The sequence below is a fragment of the Aspergillus glaucus genome (assembly GCF_001890805.1).
Source record: "Aspergillus glaucus CBS 516.65 unplaced genomic scaffold ASPGLscaffold_34, whole genome shotgun sequence".
Taxonomy (NCBI): Eukaryota; Fungi; Ascomycota; class Eurotiomycetes; order Eurotiales; family Aspergillaceae; genus Aspergillus; species Aspergillus glaucus.
The window spans coordinates 64,646-88,658 of NW_019170486.1; the positions used below are offsets into that span (position 1 = coordinate 64,646).

The following is a 24,013-nucleotide window of genomic DNA, read 5'->3' on the forward strand; positions in this document are numbered from 1 at the left end:
TAAACGTTTATCTCTATTGAATCTCTCCTGTGGACACTCTCGGATGATCAGGGGACAAACAGTCCACCCTTAACCGCGACCTCGATTCGCTTCTTTCACTCCTTTTTTTCTTCTTCCAAGACAAATCATCGTTATTTCGTGCAGCGCGTGTGTCGAGGAAAGATGATTCCTCATCGGAGCACGGCGCTCATTTCTATTGTCGTCTTCGTTGCCCTTCTCTTGGTCATCTTTTCCTCTTCGCCTAGTCCGACTACCGACCCTTTGACGGGCGAGGAAGAAGTGACCGGTCCTGCCAAATATGTCCCAAAACTGAGCAATTTCCATTTACCCATGTTTAGGCCGGCTGCGCATGAACCTCCGGAGCAAAAGAACAGCACGAGCGGCGAGTCGAAGTGGTACAGCCATTGGGAATGGATCAACCCATTCTCGTCCTCCATCACCCTTGACGAGGGTCGTTCCGTCCTTCCTCCCCTAGCGGACCGGCCATTCATCTACACCTACTACGATGCGAGCAGTGAAAAGAATAATAAAGAGGAGAATGCGGACGGTCAGCTGCTGCTCGCATGGCGCAGGGCTTGGTATGCTCAAGGCTTCCGTCCCATTATCTTGGGCCACGGCGAGGCCATGAACAACCCGATGTACGAAGCCGTTCAGCGAATGAAACTCAACCCGGACCTCGAAGCGGATATGTTTAGATGGTTGGCGTGGGGTAACATGGGCACCGGCTTGCTCGCGGATGTTCACTGTTTCCCAATGGCTCGGGTCGATGACGCGTTGTTGTCTTATCTGCGCCGGGGCGTTGATCCTACTCAAATATCGCGCTTCGACCACATCGGAAGTGCTCTGTTTGCAGGTGACAAGGTGCGCATCAATGATGCCATTCAGGATGCGATCCAGAAGGAAAATACCCAAGCGAAGTCGATGCTGGAAATAATTTCCCCGGAATTGTTTAGGGTCGAACAACCGACTGCCTTGGCCTACTACAGCTCCACTTCGATTACGAACCATTACCCAGAAATTGCAGAGAAAATTGTCAGATCTCCCACCGCTGGACGACTGGCGCTTGTCGAGCTGATAAACTCCCACCTGCACAACACGTTCCAAAACACCTTCCCGGCAGGAATCGCTGTTCTGAAGCCGTTCCCCAAATATACGACAGCCCTCGTTGAGCCCTCCTTGCGACTGGCGAAAGCCCTCGCCCAATGTTCCACCTCTCCGATGCCGTCTTCATGTCCCCCAAGCAATCAGAAGTGCCACCCGTGCAGTCCAGACAAGTCGCTGGTTATTACCCAGCCTTCTATGTACAAGAACACATCCCAGCTATTCACAATCGGCACTCTTCCTCATCCGTATACCCTTGTCAGCCTACAGAACAACACCGAAGAGGTCACGAGCCGGTATATTCGCCGCGAGACCGAACGTGACGCGTGGCTGAAGGAAGTTACCAGTACCGTTGCGGACAGCGAGCTTGGAGGCTCTTCAAGGGCAGTGATCTTGAAAGAAGCCGTCGCAGGTGATTCCGCGATCGGCTCCTCGCTCTGGATGACGGTCGAATCTCTGCCAGCGGAGGCTGGCCAGGCTCTTCCGTCCGCACTTTTGGATGAATTCGAATGGCAACTCGGATTCAAGATTCCCCGCGATGGGAATGTCGATCAGAAGAACGAAGGCAAAGCCAAGGAATCCATGCAGCACGCGAACCCGAGCGAACAGGGAATCGAGCGTGAATACGATCTTCTCCAGAAGGCCCGTGATGCTATTAAGGACAAGAAGAACAACCGAGTGCATATCAAGGACATGGCTGAAGCATGGAACCTGGCGGACACCGAGGTGTGGCGGTTTGTGCGGGCATACCGGTTCGTATCCTATTGCGTTTCAAACAAAGACTTTTGCTAATCAGATGTACAGGGCCCGAAGCGTTGTTGAACGCAGGCGGTGGGAGGATGAAGAAAAGGACTTTGTAGGAGCTAGGTTGAAAGAGTAGACATTGCATCCTCCCGTTGCTATGGCGTATTTATACATTTATCACCTTTTTCGGGGTTTATTCTGCTATTTCTGTGTAGTCTTGCTATTTGCATATGGGCCGGCGTTATCTTGATCTGGGAATACAATACTACATAAATCTGGTGCTTATATCGGTGGACCGTCGTTGGCCGTCGGATAGTGGCGATCCCCGTGATCTTTGCGGGGAAGGAGGCGATAAGCCTTATCAGTGTCTGTATATAAGCCCCTCTCGCGTGATGTGGACAACATGCTACGTTTCTTGCCTGTTCGCTGTCGACTTCTTTCTGACTTCTTGCTACTATCATCTATCATCCAAAGAGGCCCATGGTCGAAAGGATAGCGCTGTCACTGCTAGTTAGCAGCTTCATCTGAATACTTATCACTATCAGCACCAACGTTGAATAACACTTCTATCGCCATGGCTCCCGGAATCACAGAGACTGTAATCCCCAGTAAAGCCACAACCCTTACTCATCTCACCGAGGAATGGGACGACACCCTCCGATTCTACATAAACGGCACGAAAGTCACGCTAGACTCGATCGATCCCGAAGTTACACTACTCGAATATCTGAGAGGCATTGGGCTGAAGGGCACCAAGTTAGGCTGTGCGGAGGGAGGATGTGGAGCATGCACTGTGGTATGTCCATCTACGCTGTCCCTGGAAGAAGGGAGCACCCAGCTAAGGATCGAAACAGGTGGTCTCGCATTTCAACCCAACGACCAAGAAAATCTACCATGCCTCCGTCAACGCTTGTCTTGCACCTTTGGTTAGTGTTGATGGGAAACATGTTATAACAATTGAGGGAATTGGGAGTGTCAAGAACCCTCATGCTGTGCAGCAACGGATCGCGGTGGGGAATGGAAGTCAGTGCGGGTTTTGTACGCCGGGAATTGCCATGGTGCGCTATCCATAAATCTGGTGTTTCATAGGACGAACGGTTTGCTCACACACGTATAGAGTCTATATGCCCTCCTGCGCAACAACTCAAAGCCGTCGGAACTCGCCATTGAAGAAGCTTTTGATGGAAACCTTTGCCGGTGCACCGGATACCGGCCTATCTTGGACGCAGCCCAGAGCTTCAATACATCGAATGCTTGTGGGAAGGCGACTTCAAATGGCGGAGGCGGTTGTTGTATGGGGAAACAGAACGGTTCATGCTGCAAAGAGCGCCCCGAAGCCGACGGCGAAAACGGCAGTTCGGTGCAATTCACACCACCAGATTTCATCTCTTACAGCCCAGATACAGAATTGATATTTCCGTCAGCTCTGCGGAAACATGAATTTCGACCACTGGCATTGGGCAACAAACGAAAAAAGTGGTATCGACCTGCTACCTTGGAACAGCTCCTGGAAATAAAGAGCGTTCATCCTGCAGCGAAGCTCATCGGCGGGAGCACCGAGACCCAAATCGAAACCAAGTTCAAGGCTTTGCGGTATAATCCATCTGTCTACGTAGGCGATATTATCGAATTACGCCAGTACTCCTTCAAAGACGATCACTTGGAGATCGGCGCCAACGTTTCTCTGACCGACCTCGAGGATATCTGCGAAGAAGCCTTGGAAAGATATGGCCCTGTGCGGGGCCAGCCTTTCAACGCCATCAAGAAGCAACTTCGTTATTTTGCCGGGAGGCAGATTCGGAATGTCGCATCACCGGCTGGAAACCTGGCTACCGCATCGCCCATATCAGATCTAAACCCGGTGTTTATGGCGACAAACACAGTCTTGACGGCCCAGTCACTTGGAAAGGAGACAGAGATACCCATGAGCGAGTTTTTTAAGGGTTATAGAACAACAGCACTTCCCGCAGACGCTATCATTGCAAGTCTATGTATCCCGATTTCGCAGGAGCAGGGTGAATACATCCGTGCTTACAAACAGTCAAAGAGAAAGGATGATGATATTGCCATTGTCAACGCCGCTCTACGCGTATCGCTCTCGCCCACGAACAATGTCACAAGCGTGAACTTTGTTTTCGGAGGTCTAGCCCCGATGACTGTCTCTGCGAAGAATGCAGAAGCTTTTCTAAACGGGAAAAGGTTTACCAGCCCTGCTACCTTGGAGGGTACAATGATTGCCCTAGAGAAAGACTTTGATCTGAAGTTTGGAGTGCCAGGTGGTATGGCTACGTACCGCAAGTCTCTTGCTTTGGGTTTCTTTTACCGATTCTACCATGAGGTCCTCCGCGAGCTCAATGTCGGTGCCGCTGATGTTGATGAGGACGTGGTCGCTGAAATCGAGAGAGCTATTTCTTCTGGGAAGAAGGATCAGGAGTCATCAGTTGCTTATGAACAAAACACTCTTGGAAAATCTACACCTCATGTCTCGGCGATGAAACAAGCCACTGGTGAGGCTCAATATACCGACGACATCCCTGCGCAGCAGAACGAGCTATACGGCTGTCTTGTCATCTCTGCTAAAGCTCACGCTAAGATTCTTAATGTCAATGCATCCGCGGCTTTGGATCTGCCAGGTGTCCACGATTTCGTCACTCATAAGGACTTGCCCAGCCCAGAAGCCAATTGGTGGGGCGCTCCAGTATCCGACGAACAGTTCTTTGCAGTGGACAAGGTTACTACCGCCGGCCAGCCTATCGGCATGATTCTTGCAAGCTCAGCGAAGGCTGCTGAAGATGCTTCCAGGGCTGTCAAAGTCGAATACGAGGATTTGCCGGCAGTCCTGACCATTGAGGAGGCAATTGAAGCGAAATCATTCTTTGGCCATGACCATTCCATTAAAAATGGTTATACCGATTCTGCTTTTAAACAATCGGACTATGTCTTTACAGGGGTGTCGAGGATGGGTGGCCAGGAGCATTTTTATCTGGAAACACAGGCTTGTGTGGCCATTCCGAAGCTCGAGGATGGAGAAATGGAAGTTTGGAGTAGTACTCAGAACCCTACCGAGACGTAAGTTTACGCCCAGCTCTTACAATCGAAACAAGCTAAAAATCTCATAGACAAGCATACGTTGCTCAGGTCACCGGCGTTGCTGAAAATAAAATCGTTTCCAGAGTCAAGCGACTTGGTGGTGGATTCGGCGGTAAAGAATCGCGCTCCGTCCTGCTCGCTGGTATATGCGCCACAGCAGCTGCAAAAGCCAGACGACCAGTCCGATGCATGCTCAACCGCGATGAAGATATTGCCGTCTCGGGCCAGCGGCATCCATTTCTCTGTCAATGGAAAGTTGGAGTGACCAAAGAAGGAAAGCTTCTTGCACTTGACGCGGATGTCTTTGCCAACGGTGGTAATACGCAAGATCTCTCCGCCGCTGTTGTGGACAGAAGTTTGTCACATATTGACAACGTTTACAACTTTCCGAATGTCAATGTTCGGGGTCGCATTTGCAAGACCAATACGGTATCCAACACTGCATTCCGTGGGTTCGGAGGTCCCCAAGGCTTGTTTTTCGCGGAATGCATTGTGGAAGAGGTTGCGGATCATCTAAATATTCCAGTGGAACAGTTGCGAGAAAAGAACATGTATCGACCTGGCGACAAGACTCATTTCAACCAGGAGCTGAAAGATTGGCATGTTCCGCTTATGTACAAGCAAGTCCTGGAAGAAAGTTCCTACAAAGAACGTCGGAAAGCCGTGGAAGAATATAACAAAATTCACAAATGGTCTAAGCGCGGCATGGCTATCATCCCAACCAAATTTGGAATTTCCTTCACTGCTATATTCCTAAACCAGGCAGGAGCACTGGTACACATCTACCGCGATGGAAGCGTACTTGTTGCCCACGGCGGCGTCGAAATGGGACAGGGCCTACACACAAAAATGACAATGATAGCAGCAGAGGCCCTCCAAGTGCCCCAATCCGACGTCTTCATCTCAGAAACCGCTACAAACACAGTTGCCAACACATCTGCCACAGCCGCCTCCGCCAGCTCCGACCTAAACGGCTACGCCATCTTCAACGCCTGTGAACAACTAAACGAACGCCTCCAACCCTACCGTGAAAAAATGCCCAACGCCAGCCTGAAAGACCTCGCCAACGCCGCCTACTTCGACCGCGTCAACCTCTCTGCACAAGGCTACTACCGCACCCCTGACATCGGCTACATCTGGGGCGAAAATATAGGCCAAATGTTCTTCTACTTCACCCAAGGCGTCACAGCCGCAGAAGTCCAAATCGACACTCTAACAGGCGACTGGACAGTCCTCCGCGCAGATATCAAAATGGACGTCGGTCAATCCATCAACCCCGCCGTCGACTACGGCCAAATCGAAGGCGCCTTCGTCCAAGGCCAGGGCCTCTTCACAACAGAAGAAAGCCTCTGGCACAGAGCAACTGGGCAAATCGCAACCAAGGGCCCCGGGAACTACAAAATCCCAGGCTTCCGTGATATCCCGCAGGTATTCAATGTGAGTCTGCTCAAGGACGTGCAGTGGGAGAATCTGCGGACGATCCAGCGTTCGCGGGGTGTTGGAGAGCCGCCGCTATTCATGGGTAGTGCGGTTTTCTTCGCGATTAGGGATGCGCTTAAGGCGGCAAGGAGGGAGTGGGGGGTTAGTGAGGTGTTGAGGTTGAGGAGTCCGGCGACGCCGGAGAGGATTAGGGTTAGCTGTGCGGATCCGATAATTGAGAGGGTGAGGGTTGTGCCGGAGGCGGGGGAGAAGAGTTTTTTTGTTGAGATTTAGCATCCATTTTGGCATTTAAGTTTTGCATTTTGTTTCTCGTGGGAATAATGCTTTTTCTTGATCGAGTTTTGAGTAGCATTGATACCGAACATATCCATTTTTAACCAAGACCACAACATTAAACTATATCCAAAGGGTATTTCCAAGTACGAAACAACACATAACGCAATGCAAATTGAGAAATTGAGACCCAGTCTCACAAGTTAGAAATACAACATCAACGCTGAGAAAAGCGATCAACGCTCCACATACTCCCAGATTCTTATCACCGCAAACCATACGACTTATCAAGCTTCTCATCCGGATACACATCCTCATCCACAACCGCAACCCCAGCAGACGCCCCCTTCGCACCCGCACCTACACCCACACTAGCCTCATACCTCGGCGCGGGCTGGCCAGCACCATAATCCCTACCAACCGGATCAACCTCCCTACTCCCAGTGCCGGCACCATTCGCACCCCCATTCGCACTCAAATTCGGCATCGCCGTCAACGGCACATCAAAGAACCCATCCGGCCCCGGTCCCATCCCCGCATTCGGTTTCGGATTAGAACCCAGGCTCAACGACGGCAATCCACCACCCTCACCGCGATTCTTATCACGCATGAAAAACAAGAATACCGCGCGGAAGATACCCATCAACGCAATAAGCACCCAAATCAGCACGACGACAGCGGAGATAATCGCTTCCGTTTTAATCCCCTCTTCGATCTTCTTGACAACCCGCGCGACCACCGAGGTGATTTTATCGGCTGTGTCGTCGCCTGCGTCTATGAGGAAACTATCCCCCGAGTCGCCTGAGTCGATACTTTCCTGTGCGCCGCGGGAGAGCGTGTCATTGGGAAGGAGCGGGAAGTCGATATGCGCGTGGTCATGAACCCATGTAAGACCCTTTTGGATACCTGCGACTTTCAGGCCGATGAGGCAATTGTAGACGTCCATAATGGGTTCGTAGAGGAGGGTGTCGCCGAAGGTATCGTTTAGGACTCCCGTGGTTTTGTCGACGAAGGTGTTGAGTGTATCGTTTACGGCTGTTGTGCTGGTGTTCACCCAGCCGAAGACGTCACTGTTGATGTCTGAGTTAACATCTAAAATAGCGCCGTTGGCGTCGTTGGCCCATGACGCTGAGGTGTTTTGGAGCGAGTCGACGACTTCACCTGCGAAGTCGCCGACTTCAGAGGTCAACTCGGGGACAGTCTTTTGCACAGCGCGGAGGAGAAGGAACTGGCAGAGGCAGGAGAAGAGACCCGCGATACCTAGGCAGAGGACGAAGAGAGCTGGTGTGGATGTTGCATAGGCGACGGCCCAGCGGACTAACGTCTGCCGACGGCTGTTACTGGACCAGCTTGCTGCTTTGATACCGGCGCCTGCTGTGTAAGGGCGGGAGACGATGTAGACGACGTCCATTGGGTCGTGGGCTTCTTTGCGGACGAGCTGGGAGCGGTCTTTCATTGTGCGCCAGCGGCGGATTTCAGACCATGCGACTGGGACGCAGAAAATGACGGCTAGTATGACGAGCACGGCGATGAAGATCTTTTTGGCTGTCGTGGCTAGGTCGCCGATGCCGTCGAAGAAGGAGTTAATACCGTCGTTGCCATCGCAGAAATGCATTTTCTCTTTTGCTGGGATGGGGAGGACGGAGCGGTTGAATTCGTAGGTTCCGAGGGATTCGTTCATGAGTTTTTTGACTTCTTCAAAGGGCCAGCGGAGGACGTTTTCCGTGAAATTTTGCACCTCGGAGAAGGTGGGAATAGAGTTGTTGACTTTGTCGAGACCCTCATTGATAGAAGATGGGAGTTGAACATTTTCAAGCTTGTCGATGGAACTTGAGATGTTGAGGTCTGGGACGCTGCCGCCAAAAGCGCTGGCGACGGAGTTGACTGTGTCGAGGAATTTGTTCAGGCCGTCTTCGAAGGTGTCGACTGCGCTTGCGATGTCGTGGCCGACTTCTTTGACGGTGGAGTTTAGGAAGCCCGTAGCGTCTTTTAGTAGACCGACTCCGACGTCCACGGTGCCTCGGACGGCCATGGTGATGAGACACAGGTAGGTTTGGTACATCACATTGATGATAAAGAGGATTATCTCCTCAACCCCAGTCACCATAAGCATCAATGTGGACTTAAGCCCCCGAACCGCAGCCTCGACGGTCGACGCCGTGAGCTCGTTAATTCCCCGGGACGAATAATGCGGCATTGACGCCATTGCGCTTCCCATCGACTCCACGGATGTGCAAGCTGACAATGCTTCACGCTTGGCAGAGCCCATGTCCGTCTCTAGTCCGCCAACGGCAATGAGGACTCGGGCCAGGACAAGCAGGAGCAGTATGGTCCATCGGTTCAGCCATACTTGGGATAGACGAGATTTCAGACCGAGATATGGTGTGATGCCGTCGGGGTTTAGGGGGATGATGTGTCCGTGGTTGGGATCTTGGGCGCCATATGGCGGGAGGAGGGGGAAGATTGTTCGTCCCATGGTTCGTGGCTGTAAACGGATGTGATGTAGAAGGTGTAATTATCGAAGGTGGTAAAGGCTGAGGATGTTTTCGACAGGAGAAGTAGCAAGCTCAGTTCTCGGGCAGTATCTATCCAAAATCCAGAAAGAGAATAAAGATTGTTGACCAGCAACAATGGTTCAATAGAATAGATTAGACAATAGGAATCACTCTATTGAGAAAGCATGCCCAAAATCGAGTCTATTACGGTGAATGAACGACTGCAGCAAAGGACAGGCAGAACAATGCTTCAATAATATACCATCCGAGCCCGCGGAAACAAAGCGAATGAAAATAAATCACACAATGAAGAAAAGACAAGGAAAGAAAAGAATAAAAGGAAAACAGCCCAGAAAAGAAAAAGCGCGACATTCTGAAGCCCAGCAAACACCCCCAGAGACAGCGCTTCACTCAACCCCAATGTCCAAAAATAAACCCATCTATCAAATCCGATGCTAACATTCTGCAGAAACCCGTTTCATTTAGCGCGGAACTGATCTCTGCAGAACGCTGATCCCAGATATAGATGGAGGCTCCGGCCGGGCGCTTAGGAATTCGCATTGTTGTCCAATCCTTTGTTGTCGGTCTTGCCATGTCTAAGCGCCGAAGGAAAGTGAATCTCCAATGAAGTCTCTAAATGGTTAATGCGTAGGACAATGTAGCGCCGGGTTCTTTGTTGTCGCTATTCTTGTTCCTTTCTTTCTCCCAACAGGGGGGGCCCGGTCTCAAGACATGTCCGACTGAGCGAGAGAATATGACGGTGAATGCCCAAGACATGCTAGCTGCCTTGATCTCTAATTCTACGTTGGTTAGCATAGGAGGGATAACTGACGAGTGGTTGTATCCTGGTGAAGTGAAGTTGAGGTCGAGTTGAGGTTCAAATAAGAACGGCGCCCCGCGGACAACTACATCTTAGAGAACACGCACCACAATGTAATATCACACTTTATACTCTATTTTCTTACTCTAGAGAAATATCTCATGGACTGTATCTTTTATATACTTTTCAGTTTAGGTTACTTTGGGTGGTCATTCCAGATATGTAGATCCATCGTCCGTTATATATTTCGTGCACTCCCTCCTCCCACAGTGCCCGCCTCTATACAGGAACGAATCCCCAAACCCAAGCCCACCATGGAGAATATACAAACTAAAGACAATTCGAAGATTCTTAGATTCTTACCATCGAGGATCTAGAAATTTAGGCTGTAAAAGGTCTAACAGAGGCCGGATACAAGGCGCTGTTTGTAAGCGTTGATCTTCCAATCCTGGGGAACAGAATCAACGAGGCGCGGAATAACTTCTCGTTTCCGCCACATCTTACCTTTCCTAATATCCAAGATGGACATACGGACTTAATGGGTGTTTATAGCGCTGGATATGGTCAGCATTTCTTGTTGCCTTTCATGGCCTCTATTATGATTGCAGTGCAGTAATAGTAGTATTAGTAGCATTTATACACGATCTAGCTAACCTATCTATAGCTCACTATGCTGGAGGAAATACCCAGCTCCTACAATCCCACAAGGCCAAAAACACAAGGAAGGCGGATACAAAGGAAAGAAGTTCAAGACGGAGCACCGCATGAATCCAAGGCCCATTACTATTAATCCCTGTTAGCCATGAATGGTATGAAAGTAAGGCAGGATTTTCCATTACACCCTTACATTCCGTGAGCAGCATTGTATGGAATCTTAGTGAGCCATTGAACACGGCTTTTTGCCCCGACTTTTGAAAGCTGCATTTGACCAGATATATCTCATCAACTTAGAACCATCGAAATATAGAGAGAACCTAAGATATGAACGCAAACTCACCTGCGTTCTAAAAACCCTATTCTCAGACCACACTCTTCCAGCGTTCGATACTCAGCTAGACAGACAGGCTGGAGTCTCTCGATACTGATTTATTCTTATTGAGTATGGGCTCGCTAGAAATGCAGTGACCGGGGTGCCCTTCCTCATTTGCACAGGACTGGTAAAAGTGAACGGATGTAGCGAAGGAAGCAAGATCGGCTATCAATTCGGCCTTGAAGTCTGTAGTCTTTGGTGGAGCTCATCTCTCTGCCAGAATCAAAGTGTGGTCGATGCTGCGGCAAAATGACGAGATACAAATAACTAGATAATTAGTCAAAATAAAGGCTATGCTGATCAATGAAGATAATTGAGTGGACATCTCAAATCAACCAAAGACAGAATTTGCCGAGAGCAGAAAACGAAGAATCTGGTTTGAGCTCAGGAAAAGCCGACCACTAACCCTATCATGACGGTTCGATTCCATTGACCAATAGCCCATAGCACATTTACGTAGTTTGATTCTAATCGGCTCCATATAGGACCGATGGCAGACTATGATTGGACTTTCCGAACGCCGGGCTTATCATCTTGGTCTCATAATAGGGCCATCAATTGAAAAGTCAACAGCGTAGCCAATTGTCGGGCCGAATACATTGAGCTTAGACCCCGGAATATATACCCGTACTTTCATGCAGAGTAGGTTCAATTAACCCCACCGGTTCACCTCGCCGCTGTTGTTTTCTTCACAAGTGCGCTTTGTGTACATGTCCCAGCCTCTGTGGCAGGATCTTGGCTTTACAAGTAGTGATTGAAAGTGTAATTCTCTCCTCTTTCCCAGTTGTCTAAGTTTCACATTGACCGTAGTAATCCTGACCAGCTGAATATAGAATTGCCAGGTTCATCAACCAGTGCCTCAAAACCATGATTTTTCTTTAGAAATCTAAGATCTATTGATAATTATAGCCACAAATGTATTGTACAGCATTCTTGAAGTTATTCATTCTCTTTCTTAGAAAGAACTATCTGCAGAGGCATCTACAAGGAAGACTTGTGGACCACTCTCACATTTCCAGTGACAACCATCTTTAGACTATTTAAATCAATATTCGGATTTAATACTTTGATATGGCCCGGGATGAGGTGGCCGGCCAGCGTATCTATGCTGAGCATCCAGCTCTCTGGTCTCCCTCTCCTCCTTCTCCGTGGGTAGATTAACTATCAGAAGGTATAGCACATTTTTATGCAACTTTTCCTTAGCTAACTGCCTACCTGTGTCAGAGACCAGTCGACCGTCTCATGAAGGGTCTGCAGACAGTTTGAGAGGGCGGTTGATTCCCAATGTTTCATTCCTCTTTTCATGTAATCTATTTAACCCTGGAACATGGAAATGACCGCCGGTAAATAGCGAGATGATTGATTCGCTGTTTGCTGGATGGTTGGGGTCGTTGAATTGTGATTTCATGGTTTTGCGTTTCTCTTTTTCTTTGTTAGCTAACGGTGTGATAATGGGCGATATAAGTTTGACTCACGTGGAAAGCTGCTGCTCTTCTATCCATATAGTCATTGACCCAATTTCCAGCCCCTTTTTGAACTTTGACTTGTTTGGATCAGTATTGCTCCACTTCTCAACTGTCTGGTTGATATCGAGTTTCTCCTTCCTAAAGAGAGAATTATTGACAGAGTCAGCCACATTACCTAGTGGCCCCTGTTGCGAACTCGGAACTTCAGGCTTGAACGCCATCACTACGGCAAACAGGCCACGCGGCATGAACAAATCCCGATTAACCATTTCAAGAAAGGTGTTCGCGCGAGTACGTTTTTGTAACTCGCGAGCAGCCCCGGCAACTATTGCGACTGTCGCACCGGCAACCATGGCTGCGGAAGATGAGATGGAACCTACGATTTGAGCAGCGACAAAGACCACGTCGATCCACGCTGACGCCTACATGTGGTCAATGCCAATAGCTCTGATTATCAAACGCGGGCCAAACGAACATGATTAACTACATCCAAGTATTCTAAGAACCGCAGAAACACATCCTGGCTGGTACCACAATCGTCCAACGCAGGTGTGTACGCACGCACGAAAGGACGACGGGGCAAGGAAGACGCTGTGTTGAATCGGAAACTGATCCCGCCATGGTGAGAAGGTCACGACCCAATGCTTCTCTCTGTTTGATCTTTTGCTCCTCTGCTTCCTCTTGTTCGGGAGTCGGTGCATCCGGCGGAGTCTCCTCGGCCATTGCAGCCACCATCGTCTCGTCGTGCATCTGTGTTCGTGATCTCACAGATTCGGCCACGTCGTCGAGTTGCCAGATAGCCTCGTCCTGGTCATAGTCTTTCAGATAGTCTGGAGGGTCTCTCGCGGGCTGGGGCGCATTGCTCTGCTGGTGCCTGATGTTACGGTCGATGAAATGCTCGGTCTGCGCCGGGGCTTTAACGGTGGCCTGAACGGTATTCGTAGTAGTATCGGTAGCTTGTTGTATAGGGGGCTGGGGACATTAAAGATGGTTGATTGGATGATGATGGCCGATCGCGGGCGGCGTGGATGGGGCCCATTCTGAGGACTTTTACGAGGAAAGCCATTTCGGACGACTTTTGATTGGAGAAAGGAACATAGTATGAGGATTATGATGGATCGCTCACCCGCGATAGCTGCTCGATACTCGGGCCGTATACGTGTACACATGGGGCCAATGCCTCGTATAAACACACCACAGTTGGCCCCAGATGGCGCCAAAAATCGCCATGAGCTTTGTATGGTACATAAATATCTTTGCTCGATCGGGTGTATTCAGTTGCCAAGACACTTATGGGCTAAGCCTTTCTGTCTTGCGCCAACTGTGCAAATCTCAAGGCTGACAGGAGATCACTGTGCATGGCCTGACCACATTGCTTGCACTTTGCCTAAAGCGGAAAAGAATTTCCCCAAGAGGCTAACCCCCTAAATAGTGATGATGAGCCGCGGGGCATGGTCTGGACAAATTAAAATGATTACAGAAATCAAGACATTGCATCTTCCGCACTCTTATGGGGTGTCATAAAATAACATATAGAAAACTAAATTATTGACAGCGCAAGGCCATAGAATTTTCTCAGGTGCATACAGAGCTTAGAAAAAACAAAACATCCGCTTTCCGAAATAGACAGCAAAGACACAACAACAGCAGTATGGGAGACCAATTCTTTCATAAAACCACGCAAATACCGTCCAAGCAACAAGAGGGCTGTTTATCAATAATATGTCCGTGTTTCTATCGTGAAGGCCCCGTCGCTGAATTTGGGTAGGGTGGCGGCGTCGAGTGGTGATTCGGATGAGGCTGAGATGGGCGCGGCCTTGGATTATTTCCAGCACCTGGCTTCTGATTCTTCTTCTTATGATTGAGTAACAACCCAAAAGCGAGACACATGATGGTTCGTCAGAGTGATGATCTGATTTCCGAAAAGTGGATTGTTCAGTCCGGCGGTAGACGCGGTAAGGAATTTTGAGCAGCGAGGACTATTTCAGTGAGTATGCTACCTTCTCATCTTGAACATGCGAATGCCAAAGCTAATATTAGTGGGTTAAAGCTTACCGGATCAATGAGAGCTTCCAAGGTCTTTGGACTTGGAAAAGATAAATCTTGCAATTTTGGAATTGTTATTTGCAAGCTCAAACTGGAAGCCAAAGACAAGACACTATATATGTCAAAAGTCACCGAAAGGATTGAACTTCTTACTTGATACGGAAAATAAAGATGATAGGACACGGAGAGTAAATATGACAAGAGTATGTTAAACCAACCCGCACAGCCCCAGATCGGCTCGAATCAGCCTACTCCGTACTTTTGGTATAGCCCAATGACATCAGGATCTTCATAGTTGGCGGCCGTATTATCTTGATTGGGTAAGAAAATAGTCTTTTGATATGGAGTAGAGGTTTACAAGCTAATGTTTAACGCAATCCAGTGATGGCAAAAGCGATGGGTTTTCTAAACCACCGCATCACGTGTCAGTGATGCCAGACTATAAGAAGAAAGCACTAAGTCTAAAAGGGAAAGAGGGGAGTATAGGAATACTGAACGGGGGTGAAGATCTATCAAAAACTCCCCAATATTAGGGCTGACAGCGTCTTGGCATCATCTTGGCTTCTCTGGAAGTTCACTCAACATATTTACATACATGAAAAAGAAGACAACAAGGCCCTGCTCAAACAGGGCCAGCAACATCATCTAGGACAGTTTACTAACCTCCACAGCAGGTTCCATCATGAACGCATATGGTCTATCAAAGCAAGAATCCCAATCTGTCTCACCGGAATCCCAGAACCTCTTAAGAACATCCTTCGCTGTCAATGGTGCAAGCATCCCGGTGCCCCTGCTTAGCTCTGGCAGTTGCCATTGGACGAAGGAACGCATAGCTACGCCCCCTTTCACAGCCTCCACACCTAGCATGATTAGTGGCCAAAGCATGAATAACTTTGTGGATGGCGATGACATTGCCTGTTTGAGAAGATTGTGTAAATTTCGACCGTGTGCACCACAAATTTCTCTGTAAAGAGGAATATGAGGGAGGACCGATACGCTCTGCAGCGAGTGGATGCAGTATAGAGCCACAGCAGCCCGATGCACCTTTCCTAGAAGCATCCACTCTTCTCTTTTCGATGATGGCTTTGACTCTGTCCATTGCTCTGGAGAGAAACTTTCAATGCGATTTAGTATTTCATATGCCTCATAGGTGAGGTCCTCTTCTCCCACGGGAATATGTTTTGCGGCTCGCATGCGGAGGTGATTGATTTTAATAGTCTCGGCAAAAAGAGAGGTAGGAAGTCCCTGAAAGGCGAAAAGCCTATTGCCATAATGTTCGATCACAAAACCAAGCTCTTCAAGATGTGCAGGGGCCAAAGCTAGGTCTGATGCAGGTGATGATGTGTCGCCCATAACTGCTATTCTATCTGACCTTCAGCGCTTGTGCTTATTTGTGACTGTGTTCATGATGGCTTACCGCACAAAGAGAAGAAGTAAAGGTATTGCGCCGGTTGATTTGGCAAATGAACGCATCCCGCCGCGTAGAGCAATTATTCTCCGGGCTCCCTGGAGGTGGTATCGCCAGAACGACGATGCGCCTTGCTGAGACTTGTGTATTACAGCATCTTTTAGTACAATCACATTTCCCTTTGAGCAGAACCAACTCACATCAACAATTACAAGTGTCAAAATCCCCGCAACAACAAGATTGCTCATACGCTTATGATCCACGCCAATATCTTCATTGAGAGAGCGAATGATAAGACCACGGTAGTGAAAAAAGGTCGTGGCCAGCGAATTTGACTGAGGGTCCTCTCTTGTCTGGTTTATCCGGTGGCTGAGGGATGCACAAACTAGACCAAGTCGGACATAATCGGGCCGGGTCATTCCATTCTGAAACATTCGAGGCGAGATCTGGTAGACCGCACTATTTGAACCAAGCCCCAAGATAGGAAGTATACCGGGAAATATGCGGGCATTGACTGTCACGAAGCATTGGTTTGTTTGTATGTCCGTGACAAGGTTATTGTAGCCTTTTACTTACAGTATTCTGAGGCTTGAAAGAACGTATGAACGTCCGTTTTTAGTTCGTAATGGGGTTTCGCAAAACTTATTATTGTGTTCTCTGTCGTCGTTATAACCTTCTCATCAAGCTTCCTTGTGCGCCTCGCCTTTCGAGATTTGACCTTCCCAGGCTGGAGCCACTTGAGTCTTGGAGGTTGTGTCTCTTCGTACCCAGGACAAGCAATTCCGGACGCAATGCACCGTTTACATGCGGGACGCGTAAAGTCACAGACCAAGCTGCGTCGGAGGCATTCCCAGCAGTGGCGCTTCCGATCCGACTCCATCTGGCAACGACACGACTTTGCGCCTAATGCAAGCAAAAATTGGTTTGTTCGAAAAATGCACGACTACCCAGTGTAGGGGAGGGGGAGGGGGTAAGAATATGGCACTAGCATGTCGCGTGGGGGCTAAGCCTCGTATAACTATGCACAGTGATGTCACGCCAAATTGATCTCGAAGATTGGGGCCTGGATAATGTAAACGAAATAAATTCCTGAGCATAATTAGAACTGGAAGAAATATCACTAACCCAGGAAATACATTAACGAAGAACGAGAAATCATTCCGTACAAACACTGATAAATCACAAAGATACAATCTCCCATGTAGCCTTTCAATGATTCCATGACCACACATATTTCAACACAACCATTTAAACGGCAAAATAACATTCATTACAAGCCAAGTCGCCGACGGGCAATCCTCCGATGAGCTCGACCCAGACCGAGGCCGCCACCTACACCCAGACCTGAGCCCAGACCGAGGCTTCCACCGAGACCGTCGTTCGTCAAGATGGTAGTAGTGCCAAAAGCAGGGGTTGCTGCGACGGGAACAGCTGCAATGGTCTGGGCAGGTTGCTGGCTGTTGTTCTGTTTCCTTGTACACTTTTAGCCTTTTTCTTAATACCACACAATGGACAAAAAAGCTTACAGCTTGTGGCTAACCATGTTCATACCCACAGCCCCAACAACCGCGCCCCCTGCGGTCGCCAGCTTTCCACCGCCCATCTTATGGGCTGCATATCCCCCGGCCGCACCGCCTGCAATGGTTGAACCAAGACCCTTCTCACCATCGGGTGCCTCGGTCCCAGGAGCAGCGCCCTCTGCACCCGGAGGTGGGGCGTCATGGTAATAGGAGTAATTCTCGCCATAACTCTGGCTCTGGTGGGACTGGTAGGGTGACGGTTTATGGCCTTGGGCCATAGGTACTGCTGGTCTGCATCCAGGACCGCAGGAGTATGGGTCTTGAGAGTGGGCTTGATGAAGTGGATAGGAACCTTGGGCATGTTGGCCATTGTATTCACCGCCGTAGTTCGACATGTTGGAGATATATCGGGATACGTTCAAAGATGAGAGAAAGAAAATAAATCAGAGGTGGGGATTGTTTGAAAGTCAGGTTGAAACTGAATGAGGAGCATCTAAAGTGAGGATGAACGGCACAATTTATGTCTTCGAGGGTAGCCCTCGCCACATCACACAATACATACATACTGTCAGAAGTGAGGCAACAAAGCATCGTATTAGTCCTTTTTTAGGAAGTAAGAAGTTACAGCCTCTTGATCTGACGTGGATGCAGACGCGGAGACTATCTTCTTTAACCATGGTTGGCAGCATAGCTTAATCCCGGGGGAACGTGTGTTGCCGAAATTAGCGTCTTGGCAGATATTACTTCCTAATTTGGGAAGGAGTCACTCTAGGGCTGATTTGGCAGAAGCCACCGGGCACTGAGATACAGCCACTCAGTCTGTGTTCGAATGATCTATCGATCCTTTCCAGATCTTGCTCCCTGGCTTGGTTTCCCTCCCCGTTGCTTCAGCCCTGATCATTCCTTGTATTGCTTAGCTTGCAAAGCGACTAGTGGCTGACGATTTCCTACTTCCTCTTCTCAGTTGGAGTAAAGAGTCTTCATAAATTGGGGTTTCGTAGTACACACTTACCAAATCTCCAGTACACCTTGCACTCGATCTTTAAAGCTTTACGGAAACCTAGGATTACCCAAAACATTGCGAAGTTAATCATCAACAATACGCCTTTCGAGCAGCGTTGTCATATGAACATCTGCCACTCAAAAAGCACTGCAGGCATAAGACTCAATGGATAAGGCACAGGTCTAATAAGTTCTAGCTCTGATTTCCCGTGGTTACATTGGTATGTCGTAGATCATGAAGCAAAATAAATATCACTAGCTACAGTGGAAATGTATGAACGACAGGAATAAGGAAAAGGCAGGGCATAAAATGAGCGTCAAATCAACCAAGACCAACAAGACTAGTCCTTCTTGCACAACGGCCCGTATATCGTTCCACCCTTCACCTCTTCCCAACCCTCACTTCCAACACACCGCCAGCACCAGAACACTTCTTCCGGGTCATACTTCTGCTTAACTGACTTGAGCGAGTTATACCTGCTCCCAAACCAATCTTCCTTCCACTCCGGATCATACCCATCAGCCTCATTCAGGTAGGTTCCCATGCCAGGAGTCAACGCCTTCATCGCTTTCAGCTTCTTGAAAGTGGCCTCGTTCTTGACCTGCTGGATTCCTTGGGAACCCGCATTCTCGGGCCAGAAGTCGACTTGCTCCGCAAGCAGATAGGTTCTCCGCCATGCTGGGTGGACGGAGGTATGCGGCGCTGGTTGTAAGACTTGACCACCTCCGACGAGGCATAGCTCAAGGACAGATGTCGTGGCGTGTACTCCAGGGCCTTCCTCGGAGAACAGGGTCTGAAGCATGCCCGATAGATTCTTTTGCTGGAAGAGGAGTGATCTTTTATCGAAGAACCGCGATACCATAATGGGTGTGTTTGCGGATTGTGCTTGGTGATCTCCACTGCCCAGGAAGTACTCTTGAAATGAGGGGAAGTGTTGGAAGCTTGATTTGATGTAGAACGTGGTCGTGTTGAGCCGAAGCAGGTTGTCCACAACCTGCTGGTTTATGACTTGTTTGGCGCGCTCGATGGTGGCGGAAACATTGCTCTCAATCATATTCATGAAAGTATGCTCGTATAGCGCTTGTCCGTCGGCGCGCAATACAGTTGCATACCCTGCGAACCCTTCATCAGACAGAATGGAATATCTCGACATAATTCCCGCAGTGGCATTTAGCAGCTGAGTTAAACTGCCATTTAGCGGAACAATTTGGAGACTGTGTGAAAGGACCGGATGTGTATGGTGTGCTTTGATCGTAGCCGATACCACAACGCCATAGGTGCCACCGCCCCCTCCACGGAGAGCAGTGAAGAGATCCGTATATTGACACTCGTTGGCTGTGACGACTTCACCCGATGCGAGCACAACTCTGTATTCGAGAACCTGGTCGGTTGCCAACCCGAAGGTGTGGCTTGCTGCGCCGTGGCCACCACCTTGCAGGTAGCCTCCAATAGATCCGACAGTCTATAATGGTATTAGCCTGCTGTAACTCAAAAGAGATTCGTGGACGTACTTTGTCATCACCACCAACAACGATACGCCCATGGTTGGCTGAAAAGGCATATACTTCCTCCCAGATATACCCACCGCCAACAGCTATTGCGCTTGCGGTCCAATTAGACTGACAAAAACCATCAGATGGAGTGTACCGTTCTTGATAATCAAGTCCATCCCGTATATACTTGATCCAGATCATCAAACTGCCGTATCCTTGCGATCTGTCAGACCTCATTAGCTATCTTATCGATATATGTCGAGGAGAAAAAGAACCTACCTGCCCACAATATCATGACCGGTGTTCTTTATCACAAGCCGGACATTATTCTCCTTGGCAAATATTACCCCAGCCGCCACATCATCCGCTTTTGTCGCGTTGATTGTATACACCGGCGCATTACCCAGTTCGCACAATGGATACGCAGCTACCGAGGCATTGACCGGGGGACAGGTATCAACAAGCGGATAGGTGTAGCCAATCGGAGAAAGCTCTTGAAATGGAGACTCTGTCCATTCTTTGCTTATTTCCTGGCAGAGCTGGGCGTTGTAGCCCGGGCCGGGATAGCATGGTTTGGCGATGGGCTGGTTGTAGATGAGCTGTCCGTCTACAGAGGCGTTAAGAGTGTTCCATTTTGAAGGTGAGGGCCAACAATCGTCGGTTGGGGTCTGTTTCGTCAAGTTAAAATTTAGGGTAAATTGAATATCCGAATGGGTGACATACACATTTGCACTTGGCAAGGGCAGACTGCGCCCCGGCGAGGAGCAGGAGGCTTGTGAGAAGCATCTTCGATGAGTGAGCCGATGCAGACATAAAATGATGGTTGAATTGACTGAGATATATATTAATTTCTTTACACCAGATGGTCCATGATGGATTTAGCCATGCTTTTATTCACTTTCCCTCATGTAGTCAATCATATCGCCAAGCTTTCGAAGGATCTCAACTCAGAGTCTGTTATAGCCCGGCAGACATACTTGTCAATCGCAATGCGTCAATACTGAGGCTATTTTTTTTTGGCTCCATTTGACAACCAACACGATGTCTTGGCATCAGTATTTGCCTATTTGGGTTTAGCTCCGCTTGCTCTGCCCTGACCTATTAAGGCTTGTTTTGTCATTCCTGGTCAAGATCAAATCAGGCCGGCCACGTCATTACTTAGCCCCATGAGCCAGGCATATATTTCTACTATTAACGGCTGGAACCGGCTTCTCTCAATCTGCATTCAGAGGGCCTGAACTCCAGCAACATCTCAAGCCCAGATCCCGTTAACTATTGGCTACCATTTGGCCAAAGTCGGAATCGTGTTTTGGGGCTCATGAATGCCCGACAGGGGCTGCAGCCCGTCATTCATTAATAGTATGAGTATAATATTGGACCTATCGTTTAATTCTACCGTTGGAGTAACTCGGACCCGACGAGGAGCGTGCAATATGGAAATATTTGATTTATTTCGCAAAGAGGATGTGTAAGTATCTTTCTCGGCATCGTCTATTCCGAATGTTCGAGTGTTGCTATCGGCCCGAAACCTGTAAAATATTCTTTCCGTAAGGGCAACTTCCCGGTGTCACTGATTATGCAGGAGACCACACTGATGAGAAACTATCCCCTTAACCAGCAATTTTATACCCTGTACCAAAGCTACAAAGTCTATACAATAAATTGGCTTGCTCTCTGGTCCCCTATTCAGATCATAGGATGAGGGAAATACGGCTTCTTTGACGAGGTCATGACGATTGCAACTTGGGGGATTTTCTCGGTCATCCTCGGAAATATGTCGGCAATCAATATGTGACGCCAGGCATACTATAAAAAAGAAGAAGAAGAAGAAGGAGAAGGAGAAGGGGAGAACTAACTCTTTTTTCTTTCTCTGTTGAATTATTTTTACCCCGTTTCTTTTCACTTTGGCTGCCAATCCCCCAAAACCGTACTTAATTCTTTACCGCAATCACTTAGCCCTCAAGATGCGCGAATCAACATCCGAGAAGCCTCAAGACAACCCTAAGGTACCACGAAGCCAGGATTCTGGCAAGACGGCACGAGAATCACTTCCCGGAGCCCCCAAAACAACTGAAGACAACTATCCGGACTATGGACGCCAAACAGACCCCGTGTTCCCCGAAGAATATGCTCTCAAGACCGAGACTGGCCTCATTCCCGAACGAGCATTGGAGCAAATCCAAACCCGAACTTCGCGAAGACAACGTCCAAGTCAACGTGAGCTGGAAGAAGGAGTCCCTACCGAGTCAACTGAGTTTGTGACCTTCAAGATAGATGACCCTGACCATCCGCATAATTGGTCTCGGTTGTTCCGATGGTACATCACTATGGTTGCATCGGCTGTCGTGGTCTGTGTCGCCTTCGGCTCGTCCATTGTCACTGGTGGTCTGGGTCTAATTGAAGAGAAATATGATGTTTCCCTCGAGGTGGCTATTCTCACTTGCTCTATCATGGTTTGTGGTTTTGCAGTCGGGCCGCTACTCTGGTCACCCCTGTCAGAAATTATCGGTCGACAATGGGTCTATATAATTTCGCTGGGCCTTTACACCATCTTCAATATACCCTGTGCTCTGTCACCCAATATCGGTGGTCTATTGGTCTCCCGCTTTTTGTGCGGTGTCTTCTCTAGCTCAGGCCTTTCGCTGGCAGGTGGCACTATCGCTGATATCTGGAACATTGAGGATCGCGGTATGGCCATTGCCTATTTTGCGGCAGCTCCCTATTGTGGCCCTGTTCTCGGGCCTATAGTCACTGGTTGGATCAACGTCGGCTCCCAGCGTCTTGATCTTTTCTTCTGGGTGAACATGGCTTTTTCCGGCGCCATGTTGATCCTCATGGGCTCGATCCCTGAGACCTACACCCCAGTAATCCTCAAGCGACGCGCTGCAAAGCTTCGGAAGGAGACAGGAAACCCCAACATTGTCACTGAGCAGGAAAAGTATCGACTTACACTGCGTGAGATTGCTCAAACGAGTTTGATCCGGCCGATCACTATGATCATGACCGAGCCGGTCCTGGATCTCATGTGCATGTACATTGTGCTCATTTACTCCATGCTATACGCCTTCTTCTTCGCTTATCCAGTTATATTCGGGGACCTGTACAGCTACAACGACGGTCAAATCGGTCTAATGTTCATCCCAATCTTAATCGGCGCTGGCTTTGCCTTGCTAGTCACCCCGTTGATCGAGAAGCAGTTCAAAAAAGTCTGCAACGCCCGGGATCCTACACCCGAGGACCGACTCATTGCTGCACTTCTTGGGGCCCCTTTCATTCCGATCGCCTTTTTCCTCCTCGGTGCCACTTCCTTCAAGCATATCATCTGGGTGGGACCGTCGTCTTCCGGGATCGCATTCGGCTTCGGAATGGTCCTGTGCTACTATGCCGTCAACAACTACATTATCGACGCATACCATAAATACACAGCGTCGGCTTTGGCAGCTAAAGTTTTCTTGCGATCGGGGGGTGGTGCTGCCTTCCCTCTGTTCACCACTCAGATGTATCACAGATTGGGACTGCAATGGGCTTCTTGGCTGCTTGCTTTTATTGGCGTGGGGATGGTTTTGATTCCATATATTTTCTATGTTTTTGGAGGGAAGCTCCGAGCCAAGCTTAGTCGTGATTGATCGGGCACAAATGTTTGTGTCGTGGATATGTAGGTTCCGGTGCCAAAGCTAGCTTAGTACAATGCCCCCCACCTACGTAAGTTGCTCTTTCTCTCCGTCTGGAAGGGCCATCAAAGTTTTCGATATAATTCTGCATTCTTTTAGTATGAACAACTCTGAGATCTCGAGGATGTCAATGTTGTGGAGTTTAAAAATGTAACTAATTGTAATATATAAACAAACCAATATATACTCTCTATCTGCCATGCTTAGTTCCTGAAGGGTTCAGTCAAGGATGTCCGAGTCATAGTAGCCATCGTTGAGAAAGTCTATGGTGGCAGCCAACCACGGAAGTTTCCCAAGTATGATCCTGTTAACTTCCGTATATGACCAGAGTTAACATGTACCTAATCTGTGCTACCTGGCTGGTGTTCATGTATATAGGACTGAATGGCCCGTGGTCCTCATGTATTGTGAAA

At 48.8% G+C, this 24,013-nt stretch overlaps 9 protein-coding genes across 9 annotated transcripts; 3 read left to right on the forward strand and 6 right to left on the reverse strand.

The window, feature by feature from the left end:
* Positions 1 to 162: 162 nt before the first annotated feature.
* Positions 163 to 1,981, forward strand: ASPGLDRAFT_70289 (uncharacterized protein; the record flags this gene model as incomplete). Its single annotated transcript, XM_022549466.1, has 2 exons — positions 163 to 1,853; positions 1,906 to 1,981. 2 exons carry the CDS (start codon positions 163 to 165, stop codon positions 1,979 to 1,981), a joined length of 1,767 nt encoding a protein of 588 aa, XP_022395855.1.
* Positions 1,982 to 2,200: 219 nt separating this feature from the next.
* Positions 2,201 to 6,781, forward strand: ASPGLDRAFT_1065072 (putative xanthine dehydrogenase HxA). Its single transcript, XM_022539511.1, has 4 exons — positions 2,201 to 2,641; positions 2,700 to 2,903; positions 2,963 to 4,914; positions 4,965 to 6,781. The coding sequence occupies exons 1-4, from the start codon at positions 2,420 to 2,422 to the stop codon at positions 6,646 to 6,648; spliced, it is 4,062 nt and encodes a 1,353-aa protein (XP_022395856.1). The 5' UTR covers positions 2,201 to 2,419; the 3' UTR covers positions 6,649 to 6,781.
* Positions 6,782 to 6,913: 132 nt separating this feature from the next.
* Positions 6,914 to 9,528, reverse strand: prm1 (pheromone-regulated protein PRM1; the record flags this gene model as incomplete). The annotated part of the gene is made up of 1 exon (XM_022542993.1): positions 6,914 to 9,528. The coding sequence occupies exon 1, from the start codon at positions 9,122 to 9,124 to the stop codon at positions 6,914 to 6,916; it is 2,211 nt and encodes a 736-aa protein (XP_022395857.1). The 5' UTR covers positions 9,125 to 9,528.
* A 2,446-nt stretch (positions 9,529 to 11,974) lies between these two features.
* Positions 11,975 to 13,619, reverse strand: ASPGLDRAFT_86028 (uncharacterized protein; the record flags this gene model as incomplete). Its single annotated transcript, XM_022550359.1, has 6 exons — positions 13,514 to 13,619; positions 13,021 to 13,386; positions 12,635 to 12,881; positions 12,469 to 12,536; positions 12,209 to 12,244; positions 11,975 to 12,154 (listed from the first exon to the last, which is right to left on the reverse strand). The coding sequence occupies exons 1-6, from the start codon at positions 13,523 to 13,525 to the stop codon at positions 11,975 to 11,977; spliced, it is 909 nt and encodes a 302-aa protein (XP_022395858.1). The 5' UTR covers positions 13,526 to 13,619.
* Positions 13,620 to 13,958: 339 nt separating this feature from the next.
* Positions 13,959 to 14,608, reverse strand: ASPGLDRAFT_52923 (uncharacterized protein). The gene is made up of 2 exons (XM_022547863.1): positions 14,515 to 14,608; positions 13,959 to 14,439 (listed from the first exon to the last, which is right to left on the reverse strand). The coding sequence occupies exon 2, from the start codon at positions 14,347 to 14,349 to the stop codon at positions 14,194 to 14,196; it is 156 nt and encodes a 51-aa protein (XP_022395859.1). The 5' UTR covers positions 14,350 to 14,439; positions 14,515 to 14,608; the 3' UTR covers positions 13,959 to 14,193.
* A 427-nt stretch (positions 14,609 to 15,035) lies between these two features.
* On the reverse strand, positions 15,036 to 16,847 carry ASPGLDRAFT_52924 (Zn(II)2Cys6 transcription factor). The gene is made up of 4 exons (XM_022547864.1): positions 16,490 to 16,847; positions 16,114 to 16,427; positions 15,923 to 16,053; positions 15,036 to 15,868 (listed from the first exon to the last, which is right to left on the reverse strand). Exons 1-4 carry the CDS (start codon positions 16,791 to 16,793, stop codon positions 15,151 to 15,153), a joined length of 1,467 nt encoding a protein of 488 aa, XP_022395860.1. The 5' UTR covers positions 16,794 to 16,847; the 3' UTR covers positions 15,036 to 15,150.
* A 336-nt stretch (positions 16,848 to 17,183) lies between these two features.
* ASPGLDRAFT_40167 (uncharacterized protein) lies at positions 17,184 to 17,828 on the reverse strand (the record flags this gene model as incomplete). Its single annotated transcript, XM_022545188.1, has 2 exons — positions 17,184 to 17,385; positions 17,440 to 17,828. 2 exons carry the CDS (start codon positions 17,826 to 17,828, stop codon positions 17,184 to 17,186), a joined length of 591 nt encoding a protein of 196 aa, XP_022395861.1.
* Positions 17,829 to 18,642: 814 nt separating this feature from the next.
* Positions 18,643 to 20,890, reverse strand: ASPGLDRAFT_159515 (isoamyl alcohol oxidase). Its single transcript, XM_022542439.1, has 5 exons — positions 20,818 to 20,890; positions 20,653 to 20,761; positions 20,217 to 20,597; positions 19,948 to 20,169; positions 18,643 to 19,898 (listed from the first exon to the last, which is right to left on the reverse strand). The coding sequence occupies exons 2-5, from the start codon at positions 20,740 to 20,742 to the stop codon at positions 18,777 to 18,779; spliced, it is 1,815 nt and encodes a 604-aa protein (XP_022395862.1). The 5' UTR covers positions 20,743 to 20,761; positions 20,818 to 20,890; the 3' UTR covers positions 18,643 to 18,776.
* Positions 20,891 to 21,893: 1,003 nt separating this feature from the next.
* Positions 21,894 to 23,777, forward strand: ASPGLDRAFT_1507525 (MFS transporter; the record flags this gene model as incomplete). The annotated part of the gene is made up of 1 exon (XM_022542185.1): positions 21,894 to 23,777. One exon carries the CDS (start codon positions 21,894 to 21,896, stop codon positions 23,553 to 23,555), a length of 1,662 nt encoding a protein of 553 aa, XP_022395863.1. The 3' UTR covers positions 23,556 to 23,777.
* Between the last annotated feature and the right edge of the window lie 236 nt (positions 23,778 to 24,013).

Bases quoted from the DNA above. Each gene is read 5' to 3' on its own strand.
- ASPGLDRAFT_1065072 (XM_022539511.1), top strand. From the start codon at position 2,420: ATGGCTCCCGGAATCACAGAGACTGTAATCCCCAGTAAAGCCACAACC. The intron at 2,642-2,699 runs GTATGTCCATCT...GGATCGAAACAG, and splicing joins GATGTGGAGCATGCACTGTG to GTGGTCTCGCATTTCAACCC. The intron at 2,904-2,962 runs GTGCGCTATCCA...ACACACGTATAG, and splicing joins GTACGCCGGGAATTGCCATG to AGTCTATATGCCCTCCTGCG.
- ASPGLDRAFT_52923 (XM_022547863.1), bottom strand. From the start codon at position 14,349: ATGTGTCTCGCTTTTGGGTTGTTACTCAATCATAAGAAGAAGAATCAG.
- ASPGLDRAFT_52924 (XM_022547864.1), bottom strand. From the start codon at position 16,793: ATGGAGTCGGATCGGAAGCGCCACTGCTGGGAATGCCTCCGACGCAGC. The intron at 16,054-16,113 runs GTGAGTTGGTTC...GTAATACACAAG, and splicing joins TGACACTTGTAATTGTTGAT to TCTCAGCAAGGCGCATCGTC. The intron at 15,869-15,922 runs GTAAGCCATCAT...AAGGTCAGATAG, and splicing joins TTACTTCTTCTCTTTGTGCG to AATAGCAGTTATGGGCGACA.
- ASPGLDRAFT_159515 (XM_022542439.1), bottom strand. From the start codon at position 20,742: ATGTCTGCATCGGCTCACTCATCGAAGATGCTTCTCACAAGCCTCCTG. The intron at 20,598-20,652 runs GTATGTCACCCA...TTGACGAAACAG, and splicing joins CCCTTGCCAAGTGCAAATGT to ACCCCAACCGACGATTGTTG. The intron at 19,899-19,947 runs GTACGTCCACGA...ATACCATTATAG, and splicing joins TTGTTGGTGGTGATGACAAA to ACTGTCGGATCTATTGGAGG.